Source organism: Saccopteryx leptura, chromosome 2 (assembly GCF_036850995.1).
Source record: "Saccopteryx leptura isolate mSacLep1 chromosome 2, mSacLep1_pri_phased_curated, whole genome shotgun sequence".
NCBI classification, from domain to species: Eukaryota; Metazoa; Chordata; class Mammalia; order Chiroptera; family Emballonuridae; genus Saccopteryx; species Saccopteryx leptura.
The window spans coordinates 42,351,031-42,364,733 of record NC_089504.1 but is presented as its reverse complement, the minus strand read 5'-3'; the positions used below and the strand labels follow the sequence as shown (position 1 = coordinate 42,364,733).

At 37.6% G+C, this 13,703-nt stretch overlaps 1 protein-coding gene across 4 annotated transcripts in view; it reads right to left on the bottom strand.

Annotated features, from left to right (window-relative positions):
* Window positions 1–13,703, bottom strand: part of AGTPBP1 (ATP/GTP binding carboxypeptidase 1) — a 148,474-nt gene that overhangs the window by 27,967 nt on the left and 106,804 nt on the right. For all 4 annotated transcript variants that reach the window (XM_066367869.1, XM_066367871.1, XM_066367870.1 and 1 more), the window contains 6 exons: window positions 11,723–11,867; window positions 8,321–8,474; window positions 6,651–6,831; window positions 4,839–4,968; window positions 3,961–4,092; window positions 196–372 (listed from right to left, as the gene is read on the bottom strand). In XM_066367869.1, the coding sequence (XP_066223966.1) occupies window positions 196–372; window positions 3,961–4,092; window positions 4,839–4,968; window positions 6,651–6,831; window positions 8,321–8,474; window positions 11,723–11,867 (919 nt within the window). The remainder of the gene's footprint in view (window positions 1–195; window positions 373–3,960; window positions 4,093–4,838; window positions 4,969–6,650; window positions 6,832–8,320; window positions 8,475–11,722; window positions 11,868–13,703) is intronic.

Here is a 13,703-nt window from a genome sequence, read left to right as displayed (position 1 = left end):
TTTTGTGAGAAGCCAAAGCAATGTTCAGAGAAATTGAAACAGATTGTTTTTAAGACTGCATAAGACTCATTTCATTATTACAAATTACATATAAAGCCATAAAACAAACGCATCATTGAATATACACTTGAGAACTATGGGATTATATATATGAAAAAAACTCTACAAATATTTTTTCTGGCTAGAAACCCTTACCTTATATTTTCCCTGGTCACAACCACACAGAGTGCTCTCCATGGTGTAGCTTCTCTGTACTCCTATCTCCCTCCAAACCACAACACGTGCTGTGGATTCTTTAGATTTTTCCACAACAAAGCTGCAGCTGCTCATGCAAAACGCAGGGGCGATATGGCTCAGTATCTTAGGCAGAGTCTGCAAAGAAAGGAGCGATAAAACAGAGTATTACAAGAAGTGATTTTAACTTAAAAACTTTTAACTTTTTACTCTTTAAAACTTTTCATGAAAGCACAATGGTCAGAGCAGGGTCATGTGGGTCTTCTTGCTATACAGATAATTCTCTTATTTATTTACAATTTTCTGCTTTCCTAGACAAATAATCAGTTAGAAAATAGAATGGAAGAAAGTATTACGTTTATAGTAGCAACCAATAAGCAGAATAAAACCATGTAAGAAAAACCATGTTTAAAAATATGAAGAATTAAGCAAAGGAAAAAAAAAAGACTTAGACAAAGATAATAGTGTGGGAATTGCAGAAGAAGGGAAGTAGGGAGAGGTGGAGGAGAGCTGAGTGGGAATAGATGGTGATAGACGAACACTTGACTTGGGGTGGTAAACACACAATGCAATATACAAATGATGTATTATAGAACTGTACGGCTGAAACCTGTACAACTTTATTAACCAATGTCACCTCAATAAACTCAATAAAAAATACATAGAATGGCCCTGGCCTGTTGGCTCAGTGGTAGAGCGTCGGCCTGGTGTGCAGAAGTCCCGGGTTCGATTCCCGGCCAGGGCACACAGGAGAAGCGCCCATCTGCTTCTCCACCCCTCCCCCTCTCCTTCCTCTCTGTCTCTCTCTTCCCCTCCCGCAGCCGAGGCTCCATTGGAGCAAAGATGGCCCGGGCACTGGGGATGGCTCCTCAGCCTCTGCCCCAGGCGCTAGAGTGGCTCTGGTCGCAACAGAGCGATGCCCTGGAGGGGCAGAGCATCGCCCCTGGTGGGCGTGCCAGGTGGATCCCGGTCAGGTGCATGTGGGAGTCTGTCTGACTGTCTCTCCCCGTTTCCAGCTTCAGAAAAATACAAAAAAAAAAAAAAAAAATACACAGAATGAAAAAATACAAAGAAAACATGTTTAGAATATGAAGAAACTTCAGTTATGAAAGACACCTTGACTAACTAAGAGATTTGCCACTATAAAAGTCAATCATTCCAAATTAAACAATAAAGCTAAAATAATTTGAGGTCAAGTGCACTGCTCACAAAAATAAACCCCCATCAAAATGCCCATACATTATTTTTATTCTTAAGTTCACCTGAAAGTGTAAATATGGGAATACACCTGGGGAATCTGAAAAGAAAGCCTACATCTGGAGAAATAATCCAATAGATATTAACCTAAATTAGATGTCTATGGTTAAGTTAAACTGGGATACTGGTTTAGGAATAAGTATCTCTCTAAAAAGAAAAAATTCAGGCCCTGGCCGGTTGGCTCAGTGGTAGAGCGTCGACCAAGCATGCGGAAGTCCCGGGTTCGATTCCCAGCCAGGGCACACAGGAGAGGCACCCATCTGCTTCTCCACCCCTCCCCCTCTCCTTCCTCTCTGTCTCTCTCTTCCCCTCCTGCAGCCAAGGCTCCATTGGAGCAAAAGATGACCCGGGCGCTGGGGATGGCTCCTTGGTCTCTGTCCCAGGCACTAGAATGGCTCTGGGTCGCAACAGAGCGACGCCCCGGATGGGCAGAGCACCCCCCCGGTGGGCGTGCCAGGTGGATCCCGGTCGGGTGCATGCGGGAGTCTGTCTGACTGCCTCCCCGTTTCCAGCTTCGGAAAAATACCAAAAAAATAAATAAATAAATAAAAAGAAAAAATTCAAAATCAGAACCAAAAGTATGTATAGATTTTAGTATTATTATTCCTAGAGAGAAGACTGGCCATTCACTAATGCCAACACAACTGGACAGCCATTGAGTGAAACAACTACAGTCACTCTTCATTAAATTAAATTCCAATTAGATTGAGAATTTAAATGTAAAAGTTTTAAATAAAACTAAAAACAGTAAACATAGAACTATACTTTAAAATCTTAGAATAAGAAATGTCTTTCTAAGCCTCAAAACCCAGAAGCCATTTTCTAAAAATTCAAAAAATATGATAAAAGTTTTAAATACTACACATGAACAAAACTATTTTAATATACTTGTTAATAAACATAAAATTTTAAAAGCAATAATAACTAGATGACCAGCACAAAAGTAAGGAGAAAATATGAAAAAAGGCTATTTTAAAAGAGAGAGCTCATAATTGGTCAAACATATGAAAAAATATACTGCTCACAAAAATTAGGGGATATTTTAAAATGAATATAAAATCGTAAAATACCCCTAATTTTTGTGAGCAGTGCACTTGACCTCAAATTATAGAAACACAAAATACAACCATCAGATATTCATTAACCTAGCAAAAATAATAGTATCACATGATAAGGGTGTGGAGAAACAGCACTATCATTCATTAAAAATTGGGGAACACTGCCTGACCAGGTGGTGGCACAGTGGATAGAGCATCGGACTGGAACTCGGAGGACTCAGGTTGGAGACCCCGAGGTCGCCAGCTTCAGTGCGGGTTCATCTGGTTTGAGCAAAGCGCACCAGCTTGGACCCAAGGCCACTGGCTTGAGCAAGAGGTTACTCAGTCTGCCATAGCTCCACAATCAAGGCATATATGAGAAAGCAATTAATGAACAACTAAAGTGCCAAAATGAAGAATAGATGCTTCTCATCTCTCTCCGTTCCTGTCTATCCCTATCTATCCCTCTCTCTGATTTTATCTCTGTCTCTCTCAAAAAAAAAATGGGGAACATCAATTGTATAATCTTTATGAAAGACAATTTGGCAATACTAACCAAATGACCATCAGAGGGGATAACTGAATAAATAAATTTTGGTACATCAATACAATAGGAACAAAATGTACAATGGAAATCTTGTGTAACTGTCAAAAAGACTTAAACAGATCTTCACATGCGGACTGGGGAAGCTGGCCAAGAAACATTATGTGAAAAAACAAGTTACTGTAGAGCACTGAAAAAAACAAAAACTTCATAGACTCTGTACATTTATGAATGAATGGGCTCAGAATGGTAAAACTGATTCAATTAGTCATTAACTGAGAGAAGACTTTCACTTACTACTTGGCATTACTGAAGTGTTTTCATTTTTTATATAACTCTAATCATTTATTTGGAAAAGGAGAAGAAGAGAGAGGACCAAAGAGGAAATATAATTTGTGTCCTGCTAGGGTCAGTTGTAGATTCCTGACATGTTTTTTGAGAAATAACCTGGGGTGCTTGTTTAGGCATAAATGTCGTACAGAGGCTCTGGGACAGAATGGAAAATACACAGGACTTAGAGCAGTAAGACCTCATTTCAGTACTGCAGTCCTGGGCATACCTTGAAACACACCCATACGTGTAGAAAAATGGTATGCAACAGATGGCTCTATAAATCAGAAGAGGAACGATATATTGTTTAATCAATGCTTATACATAGCAAACTAAAATTAGATCCCCACATCTCATATAAAATAAATTCCAAACAGATTAAAAATCTAAATGTGAAAAGGAAAAAATTTTGGAAGAAACATTTAAAATGAAAACTCTGAAATAATAATAGCAAAACGGCAACATGAACTGAATCTGAGTAGTTTCTATGTTAAATCATTTTCTGTAACTGTATGCATGCTTGACACTCAAAGCCCTTGGCTTGTCTGTGATCAGTACCCTGTATCCCATGTCTTCCACAACATCACAGGAAGCCGCACTGTCACTAGTGTGCCACACTGTCTCCTTGATGCTGCAGCCATACATAAACACGTTCTTCTTCCGGGAGTGGCCATGGTAATCACAATAAACCTTGGAAAGATAACATATTTTAAGAAATAAAGACCTTCAATGCATATATTGCCAAGTAAATCTAGTAAATATGAAGCCAACAAACAGGTCTATGTTTCTTGATCCTTCTATTGTAACTGAGCCACCATTTAATGAGGAGAAGCAATACAAGTAGTACTATCTAGTTTGGGAAAGAAATCTGTGATTACTAGAATGGCTAGAAATTCATCTGCAAGTCCTGCATCAAACCACAAATTCTACTCTTTCTTTTATACCTACTCTTCACCATTTAAAAAATAATAAATTCAATTACAGGTCAAATCTAGAACTGTGGTCATTACTGCGCTGAGGGTGTGTACTCGACACTCTCCAGCTTCAGGGTGGACTAAAGAGCTCAGATGCAAACTTCTACTAGTTTGTGAATTTGGGAAATACTGCTACCATAGTGCTGTTCAAACCGTGATGTTAAACACGTAAATCTTACAACCAGGAGCTACCAATATTCATAAACAACAACAACAAAAAGTAAAGGACTCGTGAAAATTATAAAAATTAAATCTGATGAAATAAGAATATGAAGATACCTTATGAATTTGACACCATAATTAATATACAAATAACTGATAACAGAAAGACATTTTAAAGAAATTGCTTTTTGAAATTAACACTTAGCTTTTAAAACCAGAAAATAATGTACAAACTACTAAGTGGTTAATGAATGAAAGCATGTCTTTGGCTGTTCAGAGTACAGCCAATACTGCACTTACCAGGGGCAGGCGCTTCACGGCCGCCAGGTACTGTAGCAGCCCCTTGGCATGGTAAATGGTAGGATGCAGATCTGGATTCGGACTCTGCCACTGTCTGTTCAAATCCTCCCCACTTAGAGAACAGCGGTGACTACACATAGGTAAATACAATGATAGAGAAATACTGATACCAATAAACTCTCATATATATTTGATTTAATTTTATGATTCTATCCCACTAAATATTTCCAGTAGGTATAGATGGCAGGCTCAACAGAATGCATATTTTAGTGATTAATCATTTATTAAACATTTTGCTTTGTCTAGGATCCTATGTTACATGCATTTAAATCTGGTAGACTTTAAGATTCATAAGTAAAAACATTTAAGCTATAGAAAAAAATTAATTCTCAATTCTGGGATTTTGTTCCATACTCTATAAAAATCAATGGTCTTATTTTCCATTCTGACTACATAATAATCATTTGCTATACTAACATTTTGTATTTTGATTGTATTAGTTACTATTTAAAATATATGAAAACGACACATTTTCTAAAAATTCAAATACATTTTCACTTAATTGTAGGCATTAAATATTAAAGTTATTTAGGAAATATTTTAGCAAATAATCAGGAGGTTGTAACAAATTAAAAGCATATAAGTGGTTAATATGTTTTTGAATTAAAACAAGACATCAAATTTCATTTTAGTTTCATTACCGTAACATATTAAAAATAAACTATCCCTTTTTCTAATTAAAAAAATTCCCTAAGGCCCTGGCCGGTTGGCTCAGTGGTAGAGCGTCGGCCTGGCGTGCAGAAGTCCCAGGTTCGATTCCCGGCCAGGGCACACAGGAGAAGCGCCCATCTGCTTCTCCACCCCTCCCCCTCTCCTTCCTCTCTGTCTCTCTCTTCCCCTCCCGCAGCCAAGGCTCCATTGGAGCAAAGATGGTCCGGGCGCTGGGGATGGCTCCTTGGCCTCTGCCCCAAGCACTGGAGTGGCTCTGGTCGCAGCAGAGCGACGCCCCAGAGGGGCAGAGCATCGCCCCCTGGTGGGCAGAGCGTGGCCCCCTGATGGGCGTGCTGGGTGGATCCCCATCGGGAGCATGCGGGAGTCTGTCTCTCCCCGTTTCCAGCTTCAGAAAAATACAGAAAAAAAAAAAGAAAAAAATTCCCTAAAATATAAGAAAGATTCATGCTATGTTTATCGAATAAAATAGGGTACCCATAACTTTGGAGATGCTCATGTCAAATCCCATCTTTCAGAAGCACTAAAGAGATCTAGTCTAGCTGCCACAATAAATGAACTGTACGAACAATAAACTACCTTCACTTAAAAAGTACTGTCTTTTAGTATCTAGTCTAGAGAAATCCTTCTGCCAGAAACTATACTTCCTCATATCAGGAAGAAGATAGCAGACGGAGTCAATACTCCATATTAGTGGACAGAAATCCCAGAACATTATAAATTTTACCACAACCTAAGATTATGCCATTCACAAAAATTTAAAAAGAAAGGAATGTTAAAGGATGTGTTTTTAAAAAATCTTTCTCGTATCCTGACATTGTGATTTTTCTAAAATAATTCAAGCAACATTTTTACAAAATCATATTCCCATGAATAAATTTCTCAAAATGCCATACCACTAATATACAAAATATATTTCATTTAAAACTATATCTTAAATGAATTCCCCACCAAAAATTTCTTTGTTCTAGAAAAATAACTAGATTTGCTTTCTAAATTTACCCTGGATAATACCATTTCAACAATTTTATACAGGACCATCACAACAATCTATAGTATTTCTATAACTGTGGCTTAACTTACTTTCCATTGATGACACCATCTGGATTTAGCATAGGGACAATTTTAAAAATATAGCATTCTCGTAAGCTTTGAGCAGTAGGGTTATTACTCATGAGGTACTCCAGTGTTCCTTTCATTACCCAACTTGCATTAGTTTCTCCAGGATGCACCCGAGCAGATAAGAAAACGTAAGGACGATTTCCTAAAGTGCACATAAAATCTCAAATTAAAATAAACAACTACTAGGCCCTGGCCGGTTGGCTCAGTGGTAGAGCGTCGTCCTGGCGTGCAGAAGTCCTGGGTTCGATTCCCGGCCAGGGCACACAGGAGAGGCGCCCATCTGCTTCTCCACCCCTCCCCCTCTCCTTCCTCTCTGTCTCTCTCTCCCCCTCCCGCAGCGAGGCTCCATTGGACCAAAGATGGCCCGGATGCTGGGGATGGCTCCTTGGCCTCTGCCCCAGGCACTAGAGTGGCTCTGGTCGCGACATAGCGATGCCCCGGAGGGGCAGAGCATCGGCCCCTGGTGGGCGTGCCGGGTGGATCCCGGTCGGGCGCATGCGGGAGTCTGTCTGACTGTCTATCCCTGTTTCCAGCTTCAGAAAAATACAAAAAAAATTAAAAATAAAATAAAAATAAAAAAATAAACAACTACTAAAAGTTTGTATGATGTTTGACTTTGGGGCTTTAGAAGTATTTCCATTCAATTGTGAATTCTGATATAAATTCATAGAACTCACCATGCACCTACTATAAACAAGCACTGAACTAGGGCCCCACGGAGGAAACAAACCCATATAAGCCATGTCCTGAGGGTGTTCACAATATGAACACAACACAATAAATACCATTTGAGTCACTCGTTTCCCAGTGATTAACCTAACATATAAATTTGTTCTTTAATACAATCTTGGCTTTATAAAGAAGAACCGGTTGGGGGAGTTTTAAATTTAATTATTAGTCACACTCATTGGGAAAAGAAGAAAAAAATAATCTTACCCCTATTTGTTTTTTGCCACAAGGTGTGTTTTATTTTCATTAATCATACAAATAATTATCCTATCCCTGTTTATCCCTGTTTTATAGTCACTATGACAAGTACAGAAAAAAAAAGAGATTAATCTGCTCAGAGATTTACAAAGAAAAACATTTTCACTATACTTTTAGAAATTTTGGTCATCTGCTCATATTTTCATGCATAGCAAGCAAACTCTCTCTTTCCCCAAAATACTTTACCTTCTTACCAAAATTGGAACTGTATTATTTTTTTTTCCCTACCACAGCTGAACACTTGAGGCAACTTTTAAAAATTAAATGGCAGAGAAAAACAAATAGCTATTTAGTGCTAACATCAGAACACTTGACAGGCTTCTAGAGGTTATATTTACAAACAAGATTCGCTATACATTTTTTTAGTTGATGGTATTAAATAGACGCACACAAAATAATTTACTATATTCTGCCTTGGGTATGACTTCCAAGGGTAAGAACTACAGAATATTAGCACCAAAAGAAGCCTTAGAGGTCATCTCATGCTGTTCTCTCATTTTCAAGATGAGGAAACTGAGGCCCAGAAGGCCAAGGCTAGGCAGTAACAGCCTCTTCCCAGTGTTACTGCCCCTACAAAAATATATGTAAAGCAAAGCAAAATAAGTAAGAATGACTGCTATTTTGAGTGAAGAAGACAGACTTACTGAACTGACAGATATGTTCATAATAATTAGACTCCGGCATTGCTGTTATCGTCACCAAGGGACAGCTGTTTCCAGACAGAGTTTCACATAACACAGCTTTTCGAAAATAGATTTGCTGAGGATTGTGTCCTGATTCCAATTTTTGAAGATGCATCTTAATAAAAATTTAAAAGTACACAATTATTTTAAAACTTCCTATGATAAGTAGAAATAAATGCATTTAGATCTCCAAATAACAAACTCAATCTGATGTACAAAATAAACTAACAAAATAGAAACAGATTGACAGATACAGAGAACAGACTGACTGTCAGAGGGAAGAGGGGGTTGGGTGACTGGGTGAAAAAGGTAAAGGGATGAAACAAACAAACAAAGAAACCTCACAGACACAGACAATAGCAGGGTGACTGCCAGAGGGCAAGGGAGTGGGGGGAGGTAGGAAAGGGAAAAAGGGGGATAAATGGTAATAAAATAAAACTGACTTAGGGTATTGAACACATGATACAATATACAGATGATAGAACTGTACACCTGAAATCTACATATAATTTATTAACCGAAGTCACCTCAATAAATTCAATAATAAAAAAAGTCAATTAAATTGCTAATCCCTTCCCTAGGGCCCTTAGGCACAGGCATAGTTCAAACTTCAGAATTTGGGGAACTAGAGAAAGTGTGTACACCATTAAATGTGCAATACCACCAACACATGCAGTGGCAGCAGGCTGTGTTAGCACACTATTCTTTCTGCAGCAAACACAGAAAGAGCCACTCTAAGTGGAATCAACAGTCTAAATAAGCTCACATCAGTTTAGGCCAGGTTTTGCTGCCAAACGGGTTATGGGTTATAAAAAAGCTTTTGGTTCTCAAAGCCTTCTGAATTTTAAAATTGCAAATGACAGTACATCTACAACAGCAATGTAAAATATACAGAATAAAAATTATGTCGACAAATTTTTACCACTTATCCTCATTTCAAGATTAATATAGGTTCATTGTGAAATGCCTGGAAGATACAGAGTACAAAGAGAATACCTGCAACACCCATAATTGCATCACTAGATCACTACTAACAAATGGCAATGTACATAAAAAAAACTGTAATTACACATGACTTTTCTTTTTTCTTTTTTGTATTTTTTGAAAGTTAGAAGTGGGGAGGCAGTCAGACTCCCGCATGCGCATGACTGGGATCTACCCAGCATGCCCACCAGGGGGTGATGCTCTGCCCATCTGGGGCATTGCTCTGTTGCAACCAGAGCCATTCTAGCGCCTGAGGCAGAGGCCACAGAGCCATCCTCAGCACCCAGGCCAACTTTGCTCCAATGGAGCCTTGGCTGTGGGAGGGGAAGAGAGAGACAAAGAGGAAGAAGAGGGGGAAGGATGGAGAAGCAGATGGGTGCTTCTCCTGTGTGCCCTGGCTGGGAATCAAACTCAGGACTTCCACATGCTAGGCCAGCGTTCTACCACTGAGCCAACTGGCCAGGGCACATGTGACTTTTTGTAACCTGTTTTTATCACTTAATAACTTATACATATACGCACATATTCACAATTATGAATATTATACCATATCATTAATATATGGTCATACCAAATGTAAAGTGTTCAATCCCTATTTTAAGATACTTCACTGGTTTACAAACTTTTGCCTTTGCTCATTCACATAATCACTACTTACTGTGTGGTCACTATTTCTGTGCCAGGCACTAAGGATACAACAATGAATAAATGGGCCATACCATGTAGAGCCCTACAACAGCATGGAACAAGGGGAGGGGAGCTAGCTGAGTCTGCGCAGTGAGGAAAGAGTTCCTAGAAAAAAATTACATCTAAACTGAGATCCACAGGATGAGTGAAGAGGACAGAGAACAGCTACAGGCACCGGAAAGCAGACAGGAAGCACAAGAACTAAGAGGGCATTTCAAAGAGCTGAAAAGGATCCATTATAGCCAGACTAGAGAGAACCGGTGAGGTATAGAGAAACGAACACAGAATGAAGGGCCTGACTGACCAGCTTTTCCTAAAGTGTAGTAGTATACGTACCACTGGTAATTGAGATAACTATGCAATAGGTGGATAGCCTTTTAAAAAAATGTAATAGACATGTATTTTATTGCGAATCAGAAAAGTCTACATGTTAAACCTATAATCCCCTGGATATTAACTTAGGATAAGGATAAACTTTAAAGAGCAAATTATTGTAAAGTCTACTTAATAATAAATATTAATAATGGCTCACGCAGTATGTAGCTATGACAAAAATTGTGGAAGATAGTAGGAGAGTGATTCAATAAGAATTTTAGACTATGTACAATGACTACAGAAATCACTAAGGAGTTTTAAGCAGGGGAATTATATGATTAGATTTGCCATCAAAGAGTCCTCTTGCTATAGTGTGAGAAAGAGATGAAGAGAAAAGGGGAGACAAGGGAATTTTAAGACACCAGTTACAATAAGGTTAGCAGAAGTCCAGGTTAAGAACAATGCAAATGCTGCAAAAGGTCATGGGATTGGAAGAAAGTATGGGGAATTTAAAATATACTGAAAAAGTCAGTATCAGTAAAGAACAATAACATAAAACCCTGTAAATAACACTATATATTCTGATGCTGTGTTATTCAGCACAGAGAGGTACCTGACTATACCTTTATTATAGATTGTAACCTTTATTAAAATAAAGTGAGCCTCATATAGTGGTCACAGCCTTGGCATCTCTTCTGCTTTATAGACTATGCTTTTCTCTCATTTCCCCCTATCCAGTAATTTGGAAGCTTGTTTCTAATCCTAGTGCTCCAATTTCTTTCAGGGAAAAATGATCATATCTTTACGATCCTTGACCATTAGGAAAGACATTCTGTTATGAAAATAAATCTAGCACAGTAATTACTTGAATTCACTTGTTTTGTTTTACAATGCAAGTAATCAAAAATCTCAAAAGGATTTAAAAATAATTCTTATAACACAATTTCTAAGCAATCTGGATCTAGGACTCCATATAAAATCATTAGAAGAAATAAATTCCCTATAGAAAACTTAATTGTATCCATATTTTTCTACCAGATTCAATGCTTCCCATTAAACAAGTAGAAATCTCATCTAGTTAAAATTTGAAAATCATGGAATCTTAGAGAACTGTAGTTTTCCACCTAAAGACAGAAAGCAAAAATCATGTCAAATTTCTTTAGTATTTCTTTCTAGTAAATAAAAATAAAAACAACATTCCCATTTACACCCTTTAATATATTCAACAAATGTTGTATTATGATGTAAAATCTTCAACACTGGATCTATTTCTTATTTTATTAAGAAAATTAATTCAACAACTTTTTCTTCTACTCTCTCACACAGACAGGTACATATAGCACAGTAATAATCACAATATACTTAATGAGTTCTCACCTGTAAAGTGGAATATGTATATGGATAGTGATAAGCAAAGTAGCAAACATCATCTTTATGTGGAAAATTGACAGTGAATGTAATTGTATAGTAGGATTTTCCCTTTTGCCCACCTGCCGCAACTGAACTTCTTGAGAAGTGATTTCTGCAATAGGAAAACAAACAACATTTATTCCTCCCAACCCAAAATTCTGATTTTCCTTACTATTTTATTAAACAGAACTTCAGGCAAAAAAAACACACCATTGTTTGTAAAAAGTACTCTATAAAAATAGAGTTGATACTGATGAAGCAGTTAATTTATATGAGCCAACATCATTACTTTTCACTTTTGGATTTGTTCATTTAAATATACCCTATACATCAGAAAAAAGATTTTTAAACCCCATTCTTTGACAGCCCTACCCATTACCAGTAAGCAATGATCTCCAATAGCTGCCACAACCATTAGATGAAAGACTGATGGATGAAGTGGATGGATCAGATAAGTAGGTTCGTATTTGTGTGAAAAGCAATACAGAATTAATAAGTAATAATACAAGAATAAACTCTATGTTTTATGTGCTTACAACTGTAAATCTACTTTTGCCCCACCCTGTACATGAATTCACTAATCAATCTTAAGATTACAAAAAAGAAATAACCAAAGACAGTATGGCTCCTGACTCACTGCACCCATGATGATGTATTCTTGACAAAATTACAACCTGAAGTTGATCAAGCTTATAGATCTAACTATTAGTTTATAATAAGTCAGTGAGATTTGAAGAATTCATTAACAGCACAGGAATATAATCAGCAAAATACAAAATGTGGGATATCCTGCATGAAAAATGATCTAGTTTTAATAAGGGAAATAAAAAGAAACCAAAAGGAAACCTACAAATTAAAAGTGACTTAAGGGAACCCTGGCACACAGGAGAAGCACCCATCTGCTTCTCCACCCCTCCCCCTCTCCTTACTCTCTATATCTCTCTTCCCCTCCCGAAGCCAAGGCTCCTTTGGAGCAAAGTTGGCCCCGGGCACTGAGGATGGTTCCATATCCTCTGCCTCAGGTGCTAGAATGGCTCTGGTTGCAACTGAGCCAAAGCTTCAGATGGGCAGAGCATCACCCCCTGGTGGGCATGCTGGGTGGATCCCGGTCAGGTGCATGCGGGAGTCTGACTGCCTCCCCGCTTCTAACTTCAGAAAAATACAAAAAAAAAAAAAAGTGACTTAAGGGACATATCAACACAAACCAAGTGCAATTAACCACCTTGGTTGGTCCAATTGAAACAAACCAACTATAAATTAATATTTATGAGACTACTGGGAAATAAATATGAACATTGACTGGATATTTTATCAGATTAAGGAATTTTCTTAAGTGCAATAATGGCATTGTAGTTATTAGATTGTCTTATATCTTTAAAAGACAAAGACCTTTGAAGAAATTATGGATAAACTATGGTATCTGGAAATGCTTTTAAAAGTCCACTGTAGGAGTGAAAGTGTAACTAAAAACTGTGTGTTGATAATTGTTGAAACTGGGTAATGAATAGAGGGGGGTCTCATTATCCTATTATTTGCTTTTGTAAATATTTGAAGATTTCCACTATAAAAAATTTTTAAACTATAAATTACCTTCCAGGCTTTAAATATCACTGATATATAATGAGCTAAAAATGCTTTGTCTATCAACTTAATTTCTAAAATCTCAAATTACCTTGTATTATTTAAGCTACAAACAGACAAAAAGCGATGGCCTATAGATCACTTATACATATACACAGACAGACATTCAAGGAATTTTCAAATTGCTATAGTCTTCATTAACATAGCCATTACATCTTGAATAGAGATTCAATGACAGGGTGCTACAGGGAGGAAAATGTGAAGTAAATTCCAAAACCACACCCTACCAACTCTTTTCCTCCAAAAGTTTAACATCTAATTGGAAACTATTTAGCTTTAAGACATTGTATCTATGTGTCAGTTTGTT